The sequence below is a fragment of the Buteo buteo genome, chromosome 3 (genome assembly GCF_964188355.1).
Source record: "Buteo buteo chromosome 3, bButBut1.hap1.1, whole genome shotgun sequence".
NCBI lineage: Eukaryota > Metazoa > Chordata > Aves > Accipitriformes > Accipitridae > Buteo > Buteo buteo.
In genome coordinates this window covers 52,553,384-52,571,497 of record NC_134173.1, presented here as the reverse complement: position 1 = coordinate 52,571,497, position 18,114 = coordinate 52,553,384, and the positions used below count along the sequence as shown (strand labels likewise).

The following is an 18,114-nucleotide window of genomic DNA, read 5'->3' as shown; positions in this document are numbered from 1 at the left end:
CTCCCATGTTTACTGCCTGCTTTCAAAATGAATAAATTTTATCAAAACAATAGAGAGAAAGCAAAACACAAACAAGTGGTTGTCGTAGGAGGTCGCCCAGCAGCTTGAGCAGAGACATACGTGTGTGTCCCAGCTAGAGGGCTCGAGAAGAGCCTGCTGTAGCTGTGCCATCCCGTTCTGGCTCCTACAGGAACGCAAGAGCCTTCAGTGCCAAGGAACTGGCTTTGTGGAGTAAGATTGAAGCTGACAGCATTGTAACTGCTGGTATTTTATTGAGTGTGTTCCCTGAAAAACGTGCTGGCTGTGATCTTCCTTTTTTCAGGAGGCAGGATGGATGGAGCAGGACGTGTCTGTGGTGACGCACAGTGCTAGTACGCACTGGCTTGCAGAAGCAGGGCAGAAAACTCCACAAGCCATGCTGCCATATGTCAGAGACTGTGAAGAAACAGCAGTTGGTGCTCAGTCAGTCTGGATGGCAACAGAAGTAATTCCTCCCCAGAAGTGTCCCAGCAGCTACTGGGAAAAGACCCCTGTTGCCATCCATGCTGAACATGGCACCTGTACTGGTTTCTCCAGTTTTGTAGCCAAGCTGCTTGTACAATTATGCACCTCCTGTACTACAGCAGGATAGTTTTATTCAGCATTGCATATGTAATGATTATGTCTTAAACCTTGTCTTACTTATTGCCCATCTGAAAAGTCACTGGTAAAAATTAGCCTTTAGGCTGTTAGGGATTTCTTCTTTCATTTGACTGCCAGTCCGGCTTTCAGACAGTGCAGTTTAAAGCTAGGGTTAGTACAAAGAGACTCATCTCCCTGTCCCTCTGTTGTCAGCAGGGAGAGAGGCATCTCCATGATTCATGCAACCTGTGTTAGATGAATCACCCTGGAGCTGCCTGGTTAACCCTGTCTGTGTCCCTCTGAGAACCGAGGCAAGTAGTTTAAATGAGGTGAAGTGAATCCAACTTGCAGGGCCTGGTGCTCAGTTGTCCTGTCATGAACACAGTAGAACAGAGAAGAAAAATTAGATCTTCAAAAAGAAAATAAACAGCATATCTTCACTTTCATGTTCATTTTTACATCTTCCTTTTTGGAAAAGTGGAAGGTACATGCTGAAAGACATGGGAGTAAAGCCATGTTAATAAAAGAGGTGCCGTTGTTCAATTAAATAGACATTAATTACGCCTGACTGTGTAGAGCATCTCTCTCAAAGGCATTTTGTATGGCTCCAATCCGCTTACAGCCTGACGCTAGAGAAAGCGTGTGTTTTGCTGATAACCATGAGCCTGGGAGCCAGAAAATCCAAACAAGGCAGTGAATCACTGAGCAATCGCATGAAGCATCACTTTACTAGGTGCTGGTGCAGCGAGCGGGCAGCCGAACGCTGAACCAGGGGCACTGGATGGACGATACTGTAAACGGGGAAAGACAAGAGCTGTTGGCTCCCTCCAGGCAGACCATATTTAGCTGTGGTTTTGTTACTGCTAGTCATCTGTGTGGTAAAGAGAGAGCTGGGGAGGGATACGATGCCTAGACGCCATCCTCCACCTGTGGCCTGATCTTCTTTTGGAAGAAGAGTGTAGCTGGTTTAGCCGCTGCCATGTGTTGCGTGTTTTTACACATCACCTTTCTCCTGGTGGAAATGTGAATAACAGCCCTGGCGTGACCCTGACTGAAACGGACCTGGCCGAACTCAGCTCTGCCTTGGCCGAACCTCAACCACATGCCACCACCCTTCCTCAAGGAGCTCACCAAGACGGCGTTGGGGCCCTGAGGGCACCCACAGCCCTGCCCACCCTCCCGGCACTCCCCCCACCCTGCTCAGGACCCCATGTCAGCCCCTGCCCCAGTGATGGGATTCCTCCACCCAGACAATGAGCTCAAAACACCTTTTAATGAAGTGAAACCGGGAGGAGTTTTGCAAGCTGAGGTGGGTCAGAGAGCTCAGTGGTGCTCCCTTTCCATCCCAGGCAGGCTTGTCATGCAGATAAACGCAACCAGGACCTGAAAGTCAAGCTCTGGCCACCACGTGGAATATTTTTAACGTAAATTTGCTTTTATTGGCAGGTTTTTGAGGGCTTCCTTTGTATTTTTGGGGGAGTACACCCGACTATCGGCAATTACTGTTGGTCGCGCACGGTGTAAGAGCCTTGGGCACCACAGTGAAGAAGGAATTGCATTTGGAGCAAAAGAGCTTTTTCTGGATCTCCCTTCCACAGTTCTGAAGATCAGAGGCCCAGATTATTATGCTGAAGTTTCTAGCCTACAGTTTGCTGATGCAGAAGTTGCCTATCCTTAAATTACCACCATGACTTAGTACTATAGAATTGTTATTGAAATCTGTGAATCCTGCAGCTGCAAAGGAGACCCTGAACCCGATTGCACTGAGGACGGTGACATACTACAAAGATCTCAAATGCAGAAAAATGGTCTGTGCTGGTGCCATTTGTCTGAAGGTTTTTTTAGCTCAGTATTCGAAGAACATTTATGGCTAGCTCACATCCTACTATAATTAGTCTATCATAATTTTCTTTATTTGCATTGACTTCATTTGAAAAGCACATTTATTTATGCCATACACGACTTAATCCTGTTCCCTGGACAATTATTGGCAGAATTTGTTAACGTCATTCAGTGCAAGGGTGGGAAATAGACAGTCCTTTTTCTAAGTAACATTTACTGAAAAAATCTGGTTTTGCCATTTGTTCTGTATCATTTTCTTTTTTTCCACAGCTGATAGTTGTTTTGATTGTTTTTCTTTTCAGTATTAACTAGACTAAAAAGTAACTTTTATTTTATTGTGAACTGAACTGCATTACTTCCCCTGGCTGCTCATTTCTCACTCTCTGCTGAGTATTCAACTGTGCCAGCTCAATGCGTTAATGGGGAAAATACCTTTTGGATACCCATTAAAGTCACCAAGGCTCTGCAGTGCATGGATATGGAGCACACCTTCCTTTTGGTACATCAGAATCCAGATTATCTGCAAGTAATAGACTAATGAGGGATTCTCTGATGAGGTAGCTGATTAAAGGCAATCGTATTCCCTGAGAGCTCTAATGCTGGCTTTTACTGCTATCTTGTGCACAAGGAGTACAGATCAGTGCCTCTTCCCTATGCTTGTGCTCCATCACCAAAGGATCATGTTCTGCTTTTGATGCGCAGTTAAAGAATTGTAAAAATGCTGCTGTGATGTGGGAGAAAAGAAGGTGGTGGAACAAATTCAGTACTCCCTGCAAGCAATTGCTGGGAAAGGAATCTACCAAATTTATTCCTCTGAAGGGAGCAGTGGCTTTTTTTTTTAGATGGGGGGAAGGGGCACTTTCAGGTGCTCCTAATTCTGTTTCCCTAAAAATCAAAGTTTTATTATTCCTTAATTTCTGAGTGTCTTTCTCTGCCCTGTTCCCCACTTAAGACCCTCAGTAGTTCTCCTCAGGCACATAATCCTTCATTTCCCTACCTCATAGCTCCCAATTTCAGAGAATTTTAACCCTGGTGCCTTTCTCACTCAGCATAAACCTTCTTACCTGGTCATTGGATGTGAAGCAGGAAAGGCAAAGGCAAAGCTGTGGGCATAAGCTGGTGTAAATAAGCTAATGGTCCCATTGCTATGGGCCTAATGCAGCTTCATTGCACATTTATTTTTGCTTTTTGTTCTACACTTGCTCACCGAGCCACCTATGGCCAGCTGTGCTGCAGGAATGGATGGTGACACTGGAGCAGTTCTCCTAGGGCTCGGGGGTTACGGGTACTCCCGGTGTGTCTGGCACTATCCGGCCCGGCATCGTGCCTAGACCCAAACCCATTTCTGTCCATAGCTGATGCTATTGGTGGGGCTGAGAACTGCCAAGGGCCAGCCAGCACTGACGGGTGTGAGAAGCAGAGCAAAACGTGAAATGCTGCAATGGTCTGGAGGAAAGGAAAGTGGTGTACTTCACTCATTGCCTTTGCAGGCAACTAACCATTGGGAACACAGTCTAAGTCAGGTCCTCTGAGGGGAAAAATGAAGATGTACTCTCCTGTTAAATGCACAGGGAGAAAGTGCACTTTCAGACACTCTGCATTCAATTTCTATTAAAATAAATCTGAATTTTGTTTTTCCTGCTTTTTTTTAGTTTGGTTTTTTTTTTTTTCCTTGCATTTCCCTCCCCCTCCAGGTTGATTCAGGTCCTCTCTATGCACAAGCCTTATGCCAGAAGGTGATTTGAGGAACTACTTTGGCTTCATATACATAAACACAAAATGGCTAAAAAAGTGTCAGCTAAAAAGCACTGTCTTTTTGTATCCAATGGAAAATTTCTGCCTAATTGCTCTGGACATCACCTGGTCTAATTGTAGTTGGCTGGGGAAGGATTGCAGAGCTGTTACTCTGTGATGTTTACTTCATCCTGGCTGCAGGGAGCATTCCTTTAAGACATGATAACTGAAGCAGAGCATGGATAAGAAATGGGTGAAAAATAATTGCTCTGAGTTTTAATATTGCACCAGGCAGTGACATCCAAGCACTCGTGTGCTTTACGACAGCACCTGGCCTTACAGTTTGTCTCTTCTTGTGCCTGTGTTTCAGGCAGTCTGAGCTGCAGAAGTGTTGACCAGAGAAGAGTGCAAGAGGGCTGAGCAGTCCAGGACTGCCTCAGCCTCCATTGATCTATGGGATTGTATTTGGAAATCCAAGCCTGCAGTTAGCCCTATTGAGAAGGGCTCAGTTCATATATTTCATTAATCAGCTTGCTGTTATTCCTTACAAGTAAGTACCAGGAGGCTGAAAACGCTGCACCTCTCCCCAGCTTTAAAAAAAGTAAGGAGAAGTTTTCCCCACAAATATAGTGATTGAAATTCATGAGTGCTGATGGCATTCCCTGAGGAACAAGATCTCTTCATCATGCGGAGGCAGACAGTAATACAGAATGGGACCTGGAGAGTTAATTGTCCAGTTGGAAAACCCGAATAGGCTCAGAAGAGGCAGTATAAAAGAAAACACATGTGCAAGTTTCCGAAGTGCAAGCGCTTCATGTCATAGTTGGGACAACTCTTATGGATGGCTTTATAGAAGAGAGATATTGTGTGGTCACTGGAGAGCTGTGTTTTCTTTGTCTGCCTTGAATTTTGTGAAGAGGATATGGAAGATGATGTCTAGCAATTCCTAATCTAACACTAACCATAACTAAACACAAAGGCTTTTCTGACTTTGGTTTATTTCTGCTGTCTGAGCTTTCTACTATGATATATGTTAAACATTTGGGCAAGACGTTAGAACCTACAGTTCTTCTGAGATCAATCTGGCCATAAATCTCTCCAGTCCTGTGGTGGACAGGTTTTGCTCTTTTACTCACCGTGACAAATTACCGACAACTTAAAGAGAGCTAAGTGAATCCGAGGTGCAGAGCACAGTACTGCAACCACCCACTCACCTTCCTGATTTCCAGCACGTTTCAAAAAAAATGAGCAAGTCAGTTGGGTATGCTGACAGCAAAAGTCTTTCTGCAAATCACTGGCCATGCCATAAACCTTCCCCGACAGAGACGTTGCTGCATTTTGTGCAGTAAGTATTAAAAAGTACTCTGTACATCCTATGCAGAGAGATGTGGTACTTCATGCTCTTTGGGATTGCACTCAGCAGCAGAGACCCAGAACCTGACGTGTAAGGGACAGGTGAGGTGGAGATGCAGGACTTGGGGCCAGTTCAGCTGCTGCCAAGCACTGAAACACAGGTGAAGGACATCGGGACATATTTTTGTTCAATTGTCCCCTTGGTAGATCTGAATAATTTCCATATACATTAATGAGTGCATATTACTTTGGGAAAAATTCCTGGCTTTTCAAACTTGAGAATGGGCTCAGGAGGTCCCTGAAAATCTTCATGAAAGACACAGGAATGCAATAAAGCAAAGGAAAAACAAAGCAAACAATGCAGTTGAATAAGTTTGTAAAGGTCTGCTTTTTCAGGGGAAAACCCACCAATTTTGCAGCAGATGAATGTGAAATAAGTGCTAGGCTGCAATCATAGCAAGAGATGTTCCTTTCTGCATATTGCTACTCCCTTTAATAAAGGTACGTTGTCAATTAAGGCTTGCTTGCCTGTAGCAAGAAGGATGAGAAGAATGGGGTCCTGAAAAAAACATTCTTTCCCCTGCTCAGAAACAAAGTTGTTCAGACTTCCTACATGCGGGATAAGAATTACTCACCTATTAGATTCAGGGGCTGATAGAGTAGGAGATTTTAAATACAAAGGAAAGCTGTAGGAGCTTGGTTTTGAGCTCGTCATAGTTAATCAGACTCTGGATAACTGAGAGCTGACTATAGAGTTTCCATATACTTTTATATAAGTTGCGGTACCCCTATCGAGTAGTTCTGTGGAACTTTGTTGCTCTTCATTTGTTAATCAAGAAGTATTTTGCATATGTTGTTAGAAGTGTCATCTGGTGGCACACATTACAGGTTTGGAATTTTTTTTTCCTTCTGGCAAAATTTCTTCTGTCAATAAACTATGAGATTATAAAAATTTAAGGAGCAGACCCTGGGTTTGTGGCATGTACACTATATATTCATCTTTCCTGTGGACAACATCAGCACTGTGCTACTCCAACTTTGTGCAGACTTTGTGTGTTCTGATGCATCTTTGCCGCCATTCAGCTGGAGGAACACTGAATTTATAGTTGGATGTTTTTTCAAGCCCTTGCTAGTAAAGTGTTGCAGCAGAAGTGAGAGCTGATTATGCAGTTCAGGAAACTGGGTGCAGTCACTTGGAGGCTGACAGAGAAATATAGGATTGTATACATTAGAGCTTTTTTAAAAAACAACAAAACAAAACAACAAAAAAACCAGAATAATATTCCTACTTTTAAGATAATTCCAAAGTAACATTCAGATTTTTTTTCCAAAGAAACCTTTTGGCCAGCAGGGGGTTAAGTGTATTTTGCAGACAGAGAACATAATACATTTACAGCATTTTATGCATTAATGAAACTTATGTCATTTTTTAAACATCATTAATTTTGATAACGTTTGAATGAAAAACTGAGCAAGGCGAAGTGGCATGTATTATTTTGGTTTTTTTCCACTTTCCTGTTTTCATCATGCAAGAACCAAATGTGTTTATTTTACTGGCAATATTAAGACAATCATATGATTTTGAGTAAGTCTTTTGAGATTGTTTGCAAGTTTTTGCTCTTCTGCATGTCTCCTTCCTCCCAGCTGGGGGCTGGCTGTTGTATGGAAAGGCCAACCACGTCACGGAAAAGCCCTGTCTCTGATCAGATGGGCTTAATATAAACCAGGTTTCCTGAGAAAGAATTAAAGAGGCAGCCCCAGAGCAGGAGAGGATTTACTCCAGCAGAGCAGCTCAGCGTACCGCAGCCCACCGAGAGAGAAGGGCAGTGTGAGCGAAGGACCCGGCTGCCTGGAGGAGCCTGGCAGAAGTAAGGCAGCGTTGGCTCGGACACAGTCTTTTACTGTCGATGCTAGAGACCCAGACAGCTCAATGCAGTCCGGGCTATCAAAACCAGTTTGAACTTGGAACGCAGTGTGTGATAGGGACTTATTTGGCTTTGTTTAATGAAGGATGATAATTTGTTAGGGGCGAAATCGTAAAATGTTCATGTTTGTGACCGTTTAGTGAGTGACTGTTTATTGCAGGTTGTGAGCTAGGCTCTGTTGTATGACTGAATTGGAGCTGGCTTTTCTCATCTGGTCTTTTCAGCCGGGAAACCACAAGGAAAAAATGCATTTTAAAATTCAACCGCAGTAAATATTTCATTTTGTTTGTGAAGCAGCTTTTGCTTGGTGTGTGATTTCTAGTTTAGCTATATTTCTTGCTGAGAAAGTTGCTGTGACTGGGACCGTGCTAACAATCTCATTTTGCCCCTAAGTACTGCACATCACAGAAAATATTGCATATGTGTTAATAAGTTCAGATGGAGTGTGTTTTTCTGTATGTTTGTCCTTCTGTGCATTTATTCCCAGAAGTTGTCAGACAGTTTTGTGTGAAAAGGAATAGTGATTTGTATGTGTTATTTCAATGCTTTGCTGTACTTTTCTTTGTTCACCACCTATTATTCAGGTTTGAAAGTGGTTGGATGCATTTTAGGGCCAATTTGCTGATACTATTTACTAATATAGAGAAGAGAGCTGAGATACATCAGGTATATGGTAAAAAGCAAAATGTCTAAGTAACTGTCACTTTGGGAACTGGAATGCATCAAAGTAACTTTCCTAAAAATGGTAGCTGTTGGCCCGTGAGAATGACATCAGTGTCCTCTGCCTCCAAGCAAGGCAAAATAGTGTTTGTGGGGTAAAATGTAATTGAGACCCATGCTTAGATGAGTGATCCTATCTAGCTGAATGTACAGTAAATAGAGTTGTTGATTTAATATCTGTACATTTCAGAGATTTTTCTCCCAGTGCTGCCTCCTGTAGCAGCTAGAACCGGTACCTCCTCAGAAAAGCTGTTGGACTTGACTGTGTCCTCCCTCTTGCCAGCAAAAAAGCCGTTGTCTGAAGCAGAGTCATTCTTTGTTTACCCAGCCGTAGACGAGACCCAAATTCATCCCATCATGGCAAGACTTGCTTGCATGGCTCTCTTCTCATATCAGGGTTGTCTAAGGGTGCAGTGAGTGATGCCTTATTGCTTTCCAAAAAGTTTCAGCTCTTAACTGAGACAACGTGAAAGATACTGTATACTCAGCTGCATTGGGAGTTGGAGGCAACTGGGACCAGTGCCTCTGCCTGCCCCCAGTTAAGCACAAAAGATGGGGAGCAGTACCTGTAGGCACTGCCTGTACCACAGGCTGCCTCTCAGCAGGGACGCAGAGTCCATGTAGGACAGCTCTGGTGAACGCTGCCCCTTCCTTCTCCTCCTGGGACACAGCAATGCCTCACTCTCTCCGGGGCTGGGCTGCACCTAGCACAGCCATGAGCTTGTAAAGGCTAAACAAAGATAGGATTTAGCACGTGAGGGTGGTATTATCCCTAGGAAAAAGCCTCTGACTCACTAACTAGAAATATTTCTTTGTGTACCACCAACTATGAAAGAGTGCAGAAAGTCTCATTTTTCTTTGGTTGTATACTAGATCCCTGTAGAAGAGCAGGACGTGCTGTCTTGAAGTTAATAAGAGAGTGTTAATGCATTTCTAGATGTTTTGTGGGTAAAGCTTGTGATTTTCCTGTGTCTCACTAGGGGTGAAAAATGACCCTCAACAACGTTACCATGCGTCGCACCCACAACAACAGCCTGCAGCAGCAGCAGCAGCGATGGAGCATCCCTGCTGACGGAAGGAATCTGCTGATCCAGAAAGACTCCAACGAGTACCACCCGCAGAAGCGATACACCATCAGTCCTGATGAATATTACAGAAAGAGCTGGTCCTCAGAGTCGTCTGACTCTGTCATCTCCTCTGAGTCCGGCAGCAATTGCTACCGGGTGGTGCTGATCGGGGAGCATGGCGTAGGCAAGTCCTCGCTAGCCAACATCTTTGCGGGGGTGCATGACAGCATCGACAGCGACTGTGAGGTGCTGGGAGGTAGGTTGTTATGTCATGGCATGTTTGTGCTTGCTTGCAATCAGCTCTGCTAGTAGTAATTGGCACAGAAAAACAGAGAGGCCATTTAAACAAAAATTGAGGTAACAAACATTTGGATCTGGTCATCAAAACTGATTCAACTCATGTATCACTCTTAAGAAAACAAGAAAGCAAAATAAGATGAGTAAGATACTCACCAACGATGATTGAAAACCTCTGAAAAAGAACAATTCAGATTCCTGTGCTATTTCATTCCAAAATACCTGTTGGAAACTGCCTCATTCCTGCCTGTGATGATGCTACAAAAATGGCTGGTTCAGCTTTCATGCTGGTCCAACATTTGTGTCACCACTGGCTCCACAGGGCTGGCTCCAGATTTCTGTGGGGGAGAGAAAATGACTGAAGGTCCTCATGGTCTACGAAAATGAAATATTTAGCTATAATATATAAAGAAAAAAGGAAAAACCACTGCTGAGTCCTTCAGTCACCTCCAAAATATTTGCCATTAGAAGTCATCTCAGCCTTTCTGTATAAACTCATTACCTCAGCATAGGCTGTATGGAGTTTGAGTAAAATATGTCTCCTCCTCATTTCATTTTACTTGCACAGCATGGGTTCCCCCAGGGGAAGAACAGATAAAGGTCCTTCAGCAGTGTAGGAAAATTCCTATTGCCCAAACAGGGAAAAAAGGCACAAGCTGTCAGATTTTCTTTGATGCTTCCCCCTTGCTATCCTCCTCTGCTTTGTTTAGGATTGCAAAGTGTTCTTTAATACCAAAGATCAGATCACGCAGAAGGTGAAGCCGTGGCACAAAGTCCTGAGCTATATTGTATGCAAGATTTTGATGTGGAAGGTTTGTGCTGCAACAGAAATCTGCTGTGGCTCTAAGGACCCAGACGCTGTTACCTTCAGAGGACATGCAGGTTGCTGGCTGGTTTTGCTTGTCAGTATACAGGACTTTCAGTGAGGCACAGGCAGGACAGCTTTTTGTGCCTTTAGCTCTCCAGTTAAGAGAGGTTTTTGCCCAGGATTTAATACAGCCCAGAATCAGGAAGGTCAGACCCATATTTTCCTTGCTTGCTGTCACAGACTGGGGGCACAGATCTTTGTGCCCTTAGGGAAATTGAAGTTCCCCATGGTGCAGTCACTCCAACTCAGTTATTCAGGTGTGCTTTGTCTTCAGCTTCTACAACTGACTTTTCCCATAATCCCACCAGCTCCTCAGCCTGGACTATCTCTGATAAAAGTTTTCCTAGTGCTACACAAGTGAACTGGAGTAGGACCCTTGGGCAAGGAGTCAGAAAATGCAGCTGATTTGCTTTGCACAGCCCTGTCAGACAGTTTTCTTTTCCGTGCGAATCCATATGGTTTCCTCTTTCCTTTGCACTCCCAGCAATAGAGCTGGGAGTGAGCAGTGACAGATTTTCAAGGCCAGGTCTGCTGAGGTATTGGAAAACTTGCTGTTGTTTTATCTCTCCTTTTTTAGTGTCAGCTTCAAAATAAGCATAACATGAACTAATTGCCCACTTCCAGTGTGTTTTATAACCTGTGGAAGTTCCTTAGGACTGACCAAGGTGCAAACCAGTGCTGAATATGACCATTTGGGCATAATGTTTTCAAGGAGTGTGATTACATATTTTTAGCCTCTCCATGTGTAAGAGTGGAGAAGGAGTCATCTGAATGTTGCCCTCTGATATATATGGAGCTTGTTCCCACACAGATGCTCAGTCAGTTGAAGAAACTATTCTCCAAACTTTAGCTTGCAAACTGGAAATTTTATTACAAGAGAGGATGGCTTCAGGATAGCCAACTCACAGAGGGAATCTAACTGCTTTTATAGACCGGCTTTGCTACTGACTGTAAGATTAAGCTAACTCATGAACACAAATGTCATTCTATTGGGCCTGCAAGGGAAACTGCTGCTATTGATTAGCTCTGTCTTTTTAATCTTGCCATTTTAAGCTGCGTCAAGCCTGGGCTCTTTTTGATTTTATTTTAAATGTCTAATATTTTTGGCTCATTCTTTTGCATGGATGTAGATTCCTGGCTTTGAGGAAAGGCTCTGTTACAATTTAGGGGAAAGTTAATTCAATTAATGCCCAGCAGAAGTTCTCTGAGGCAAGGGTTAAGACACAGTCCTATCTACAAGAGTGGTGGGGATAGACCCCTTAAACACTGCAGTGAGAGGGGTGGTTTGCTGGTTTGCTCAGAAGCCCAAAGCCTGGCATTTTTCAGTCACCAGCAACACAAGACTAGAGAGGGGCCCAAACCCTGTATTGCTTGTCCAAATGTCCCCAGGTTTGGGGGAAAGAAGGAAGATTAGTATTTGCAGCAGAAGCTAGACTGAGATTTCACAGCAAGGGTTGACTGAAATTATGAGTAGGAACAGCCCCCCCCCCCAGATCTAAGCAGAACTTTGTCACGTGGCATTTATAATCTAGGTATGAATTTTTGTGGCCACTGTACAAAATAACTGAACTTCTGTGGTTTGTTGATTCCTTTGCTTTTTGACATCAAAGGTAATGTGGGAAACCATGAAATGGGACAGAACTAGGACACAGCAGAAGTCTCAGCCTCTCTAAAACTCAACAGCTCTTGTCTCACAAAATCCCATCCTCATTGCTTGGTAGGCTGTTGGTTGATTGCTCTCAGCAGCAGTGACTGTTCACCCGTAAACTGTCCCTGCTAAAGCGAAAGCAAATATTTTCCATTACTCAGCCTCGCTGGACTCTGCTGCTCCCATGGGGCAAATGTTCAGCCTTTGGTTATTTCTTCCACTGGTTCTATTTTCTCTCTCCCACATAAGATAAAGAGGGTATCAGCCAAAATAATGAAAATTTCGTTTCCTGATCTTTCAGCCTCCTTCATATATGATGGAAAGTAGGACAACCAGTAATGAACAGAGGGCAGGTTCAGTGCTGATGAAAATGAGGAAAGAACTGAATGTGAGCCAGCATAAAATTTGGCTCAATAACTTGAACTGTGAACAAATTATACATACTCAACTACTTGTTTTTTTGTAAGGTACATGATGCTACAAAATAATATATCCACAACATTTCTACTTTTCTTTCCAGAAGACACATATGAAAGAACCCTGATGGTGGATGGGGAAAGTGCAACCATTATACTGCTCGACATGTGGGATAATAAGGTACTTTTATTTGTTCTAGTCAAATGACAAAAGAAAAGTGCATATGAGTGACTGCTCATATCAAAAGTAGGTACCTTTTGGGAAGAAAGTAGGTGTTTTCCATACTTCAGCATCAGGGAAAATACAGTTTTAACCCCACCCCCACACCAAGCCAAGCATGCCTAAGAGCTCTGTAGTGTGAGTCTGAGAAGAGCAAGCCTTCTTTATTTTTTTAATGATAAAACAAAACATTCAAGCCATTTTCCAGACCATGTTCATTCCAGTCTAGAGCCAGCACAATGAATTATTTGGGGCAAGTTTTGCCCTCCTTTGTGGTGAAGTATTCATACCATCACTGCATTGGAATTACTTTTAGTATAACTGTGATTCAAACTGTACCCATTACAGTTACAGCAGGAATGTATTTGGATTCTTTAATGTTATACTTTCAAAGTAAAATCTGCTCTGGGCATAACAATGTCTGACCGTTTAATTTGCACAGCGTGAGGGAGAATGGATTCGAGACCACTGCATGCAAGTGGGAGATGCATACTTGATTGTCTACTCCATCACAGACCGAGCAAGCTTTGAGAAGGCCTCCGAACTCAGAATACAGCTCCGCAGGGCACGCCAGAAAGAAGACATCCCTATTATTTTGGTTGGCAACAAAAGTGACCTTGTCAGGTGCCGCGAAGTTTCAGTGGCAGGTAAGGAAAATGATGAGGATAAAAACCATGTAAACATTAGGAGTCATCTGCATTGAATGAAATGCAGAGCTCTGGCTGAGGGAGTAGGCTGTAACCAGGACTGGGCAATAAAAGAGCAGTAAAACAACAGAGGATTGGAACAGAGGGCAGAGGACTGGGAGGGGTCTGCCAGGTCCTTAAGCCTCCCTTGGTAATACTGTTACATGTCAGATAATCCCTTTCCTAAATTTATTAAGTGCCATCATAAAAGCAGCTTGAATTTCTTCCCTGCCAGCTCCTAGTGTAAGACCAGTGCAGTGTGTGATTTCTCTGGTAGCTGGAAACCCTTTGGATTTCCAATACATGTTTATGTATAATGAGTTTAGCCCCCTTTATTCTGCTGCCAAAGATTATCTCTTTTTTATAACCAGCTCTCTGTCCTCCCTGATGAATTAAAATTCCCTCTCACCCTTCGTTTTGCTAGTCTGGGCAGGGACCATGCAGCCTTTCAGGAGAGGTCTCCTTGCTTGCCTTGCTTTGGGATGCTGAAACAGCCCTCCCTCTGCTGCACACAAATGAATAACCACTAAGCCCATAAATAGGAATGAAGAGACTGCTGGGAAAGCTGCTGCTGGTTCTCAAGGTCTGCAGTCAGTAAAATCTCTTCTTGGAGAGACTTCAGTGAAGCTTAGGTGACACAACATAACCCACAGCAAGGCATTCATCTTGGCCCATCAGAAACATGGGTTCCTCTGCTCAACATTTTCTTCTCTCTGCAGCTGTTCCTCTTCTATTTCCCAATTGATCTAGACTTTTTTTCACTGGGGATGTGCACAGTTCCTCTGGCTTCTGTCACAGTTGCCCCAAGTGAGGTGTTTGCACTGAGGTACCTCATCAGGAGACCAGGAATGCCTATTTGCCACCTCATTCCTCTCTGCCCCACTTGAAAAATCTTTTGAAAGATGGCAGGTGTATTCAGGTCACTTTAGTCATCCTGGTGATGAGTTCACACTAAGCCAGAAGACAGAATAAATTGGCTTGTGTGTGAAAGACAGCTGTGAGGTTTAGCTTAGGCTCACGTAATGAAGAACTATGACTGCAGCTATACCTCTGAAGCCATAGGCATGGTTCTGCCTTTATTTAAATAAAGCATCAAGTGATTAAAGGCTTACCCGTACCTATATTAGGCTTGAGGAATTCCCCCGGTGGCACTGGCTCCCTGCACGTGGCAGCCTGCCTCTGCTTTGCCTTCCCCCTGCTCACTACACCTCGTGACATCTCCACCTTACAATTTTGCAGAGGGACGAGCCTGCGCTGTCGTGTTTGACTGCAAGTTCATCGAGACCTCGGCAGCCGTGCAGCACAACGTGAAAGAGCTGTTTGAAGGCATCGTGCGGCAAGTCCGGCTCCGGAGGGACAGCAAGGAAAAGAATGAGAAGCGGTTGGCGTACCAGAAACGGAGAGAGAGCATCCCAAAGAAAGCCAGGCGCTTTTGGGGCAAAATAGTTGCCAAGAACAACAAGAACATGGCCTTCAAACTCAAGTCCAAGTCTTGCCATGACCTATCGGTACTTTAAGAACGCTGGACTCTGCCAGAGCTTGTGGCATTTTGTGGACATTATCTAACTATGTCGTGGGACAATCAATCAATCTATATTAGATTGGGCTATCAAAGTGACTTAGGTTCACAGTTGTGATTGTGATGATACGTGCTGGCATGAGAACAGCACAGTGCATGGAAATATCTCTCTTTTTTTGTTGGTAGTTTTAGAAGAGAAGTATAGACCAGAATGACCCAAAGTTATTCTGGGAAGTGTTCTGGAATATACCTGTTGTTTCTCCTCTCACCTTTGGATAATAGTGTAAGAACCTCGAACCGCCATGACTTGGGAAGTGAATACTACAGTCTTTACTCTTTATCCTTGTTATTATTATTTCTTTTTTAAAACTGTGTAAAGAATTGATGAATTGACTGGGGATTGGTCCTTTGCCAGTTGGCTGGTCAGGCTTGAGCACCCACAGCTGAAAAATCTGCATTTTTGTAGAATAGCCACCAAGACACTTTTTTTTTTTTTTTATTTCAAGGATTGGTTTTAATGAGTTTACACATCTCTTACTTTGAAAATATTTAAAGGAAAAATCCTATAATCAAACAAATTTTCCTCTCATTTTCATATTATGGGACTGTTTAAAAATCATAGTAAAATTAAAATTAAAGTGCAAGTTGTATCAAAGTGCATCACGTGCAGGATGCCAAACCTTTATAAATCACCTAAGCTTTTTTAAGAAACCACATGGACTTCTTGTATCCAGCCTTGGCCTTTCTCTATGCCAGAGCTACGCTGTATTTATTGTTGTGCAAAATTACAAGCATTTTAATGTTGAGGGGAAATGTATTTATTACCAAGTTTCTTAAAAGAATAATATTAATTTTATTACTGTTTTCTATCTAATATCTTTTTTCAGATATGCAAGTTTTTACTTACATGCCTTGTAATAAAATAAATAAAATATATGACTGCTTTTGAGCCTCAGTGGGAAATCCCTAAGAATTTTTTCAAGTTGAGAAAATATTTTGAATGCTGGGCAAGATTGCTATATGGCAAGTACAGTGAGGATTCCTTACATCTCTGGACACAGGCTACTTAGCAAGCTAGAATCACAAAGCAAGAATTACCCACAGCCCCAGAGCTATGAGTGCATGGTATCCCTCATGTGCAAATGTGGTTGTGGTGATAGAGATAAAAATAAATCATTCTTAAAAAAGGTGTTTGGCCCGTATTTGGCCCTAAGCCTGAAAACACTTTAGAAATGTAGATGAATACCCTTACCCCAATTCTGGAGATGAGAAGAAGTGAAATGCTACATTCAGGGACAGAAAGTAACTAGCTGGCATGGTGTGCCCTAATCCTTAATTACTGTTGGGCATAATTGTGTTATTTTCCTCCTGACTATGCTGGTTTTTGTAGGCACACCGCAGCGTTCAAGGTAGAGGTACAGTCATTACATTTTGCCTGCAGATGGCTCAAAAAAGCCAAGTCTCCAGCCTGGCAGCTCATCTTCCTTGACTATGAAGACAACAAAATGCAACACTAAGGTGAGAATCGGGTTCCCCATCTTGGGCTGCTCAGCTTTCATGCACCACCAAATGCTCTGGGAAGGAGTGAGCTTGCTGAGTGTTTGCCCAAAACTGCCTCTGCTGAGGGGATGACTTGAACGGTTCTCTAGGGGTAAAATATCATGTTGCAGGATGACTCTCCACTTGTGCAGTATTCAGATTTCCCTGGAAGGGAAATCCTGATCTAGAATGAACTGTTGGCAAGAACAGAAAACATTTTGAATAGAGCACAGACAAGATCCCTGTTGCTGGATTTTGAATGAATGCTTTTAAGTTGTCAGCATGCAACTTAATGTCAACCCAGAGCAGTCTAGAGAATGATACTCACTCTGACAACAGTTTTCAGAACTTTTAAACTCTCAGAACCTTTTCCCCATTCAAGAATGGAAACAAAATCTCACAAATTAAACACATTTTAAAGATTATTTTTAAGACCTGAAAGTATAGCTGAACACAACCAGCACATTTCCTTAGTCTGTTCTATATCTGTCAAGCCATGGACCCAAAAAATCTAAGCCAAGCAGGTTTTGAACAAATGTAAAACATCCATGTTGATCATACAGCCTTTAGGGGTAAAAGCCATCCATGTTCACAGCATCACTGAATGCATAGACAGTATCATAAAAATTTGGAGTTAGCAAGTAAGTTTTCATGCCCTCACTCATCTCCTTCTAATCCTTCCCAGGAAAACAAAATTTCCTTCTAAAATATATTTTTTAAAGAAAAAACCCAGTGTGGTAGGCCCATTCCCAGAGCTGTCAGAAGCTGCCACAAAGTCATGTGGTGGTCATGCACAGCATACTGTATCACCACGTTTTTCCGGTGGCCATGGGGAACAGACATCACTGCAAGTCTGTCTTCTGGGGCTGCTGCTGGACCATGGCTGGTCCCTCTGAATAGCACAGCACTGCCTTTGGACCAAAATAATTTAAAGAGCTGCTTCCATCTTCCATGTCCCAGTCAACCTCCTGCTGGCCCTCTTGGTCCACCCTGCAGGCTCCTGCCTTGCCCTTGAGTTTTCAAGGGAGAGCATGGAGGAAGCTGTGGGGTGAAGAACCATCATCATCATTATCATCCCCTCCCTGGAGCTGTTGCTTCAGTTTGCTCAGACACCGTCAGGGCGTGTTACTGTCCAGCCTCTGGATGTGGAGTGAGACAGTTGGTGCTGAGCATCCACACTCTGCACGTTTCAGGGCTTTTCTTGCTTTGGACCTGGTCTAGCCTGGTCCTGTGGACTGATTGCCCACCTGGGACTACAATGCTTGAGTTGCACTCCTGAAGGGCACCGTGAGTTTCCCCTGAAAGGGACCCCGGTCTCTGCTGTGATTTGCATGGCTCCAGCGAGCTGGGCACAGAGGAAGGGCCAGGGCTTTCTTCTGCAGCTTATGAGATGAATCTGAGTCATGGTTTTAGCTGATCATCGCCACATTGTCAAATACAGAAATGCTTACTATATATAACAGCTAGTGTACCTGGAATGACTAATTAATACTAATTTAATCTGGAATGCTGACATTTCAAACCCTTAATATCCACAGTCCCTCTGTTCATCTCAGACATGAGCATCAAAAACTGTGGAATGGATCAATCAGTGATTCTAATCACTGCCCTAGCTATTTATTAAGTCAGGGCTGCAATGACAGATCCTAATGCGATAAT

The 18,114-nt window shown here is 43.4% G+C and overlaps 1 protein-coding gene across 1 annotated transcript; it reads left to right on the top strand.

Annotated features, from left to right (window-relative positions):
• The first annotated feature begins 7,193 nt into the window (after positions 1-7,193).
• Positions 7,194-15,852, top strand: GEM (GTP binding protein overexpressed in skeletal muscle). The gene is made up of 5 exons (XM_075023604.1): positions 7,194-7,418; positions 9,176-9,518; positions 12,596-12,672; positions 13,154-13,358; positions 14,637-15,852. The coding sequence occupies exons 2-5, from the start codon at positions 9,185-9,187 to the stop codon at positions 14,912-14,914; spliced, it is 894 nt and encodes a 297-aa protein (XP_074879705.1). The 5' UTR covers positions 7,194-7,418; positions 9,176-9,184; the 3' UTR covers positions 14,915-15,852.
• Positions 15,853-18,114: the final 2,262 nt, after the last annotated feature.

Coding starts and splice junctions, on each gene's coding strand:
- GEM (XM_075023604.1), top strand. CDS start 9,185: ATGACCCTCAACAACGTTACCATGCGTCGCACCCACAACAACAGCCTG. Junction 9,519..12,595: donor CGACTGTGAGGTGCTGGGAG/GTAGGTTGTTAT, acceptor TTTTCTTTCCAG/AAGACACATATGAAAGAACC. Junction 13,359..14,636: donor CCGCGAAGTTTCAGTGGCAG/GTAAGGAAAATG, acceptor ACAATTTTGCAG/AGGGACGAGCCTGCGCTGTC.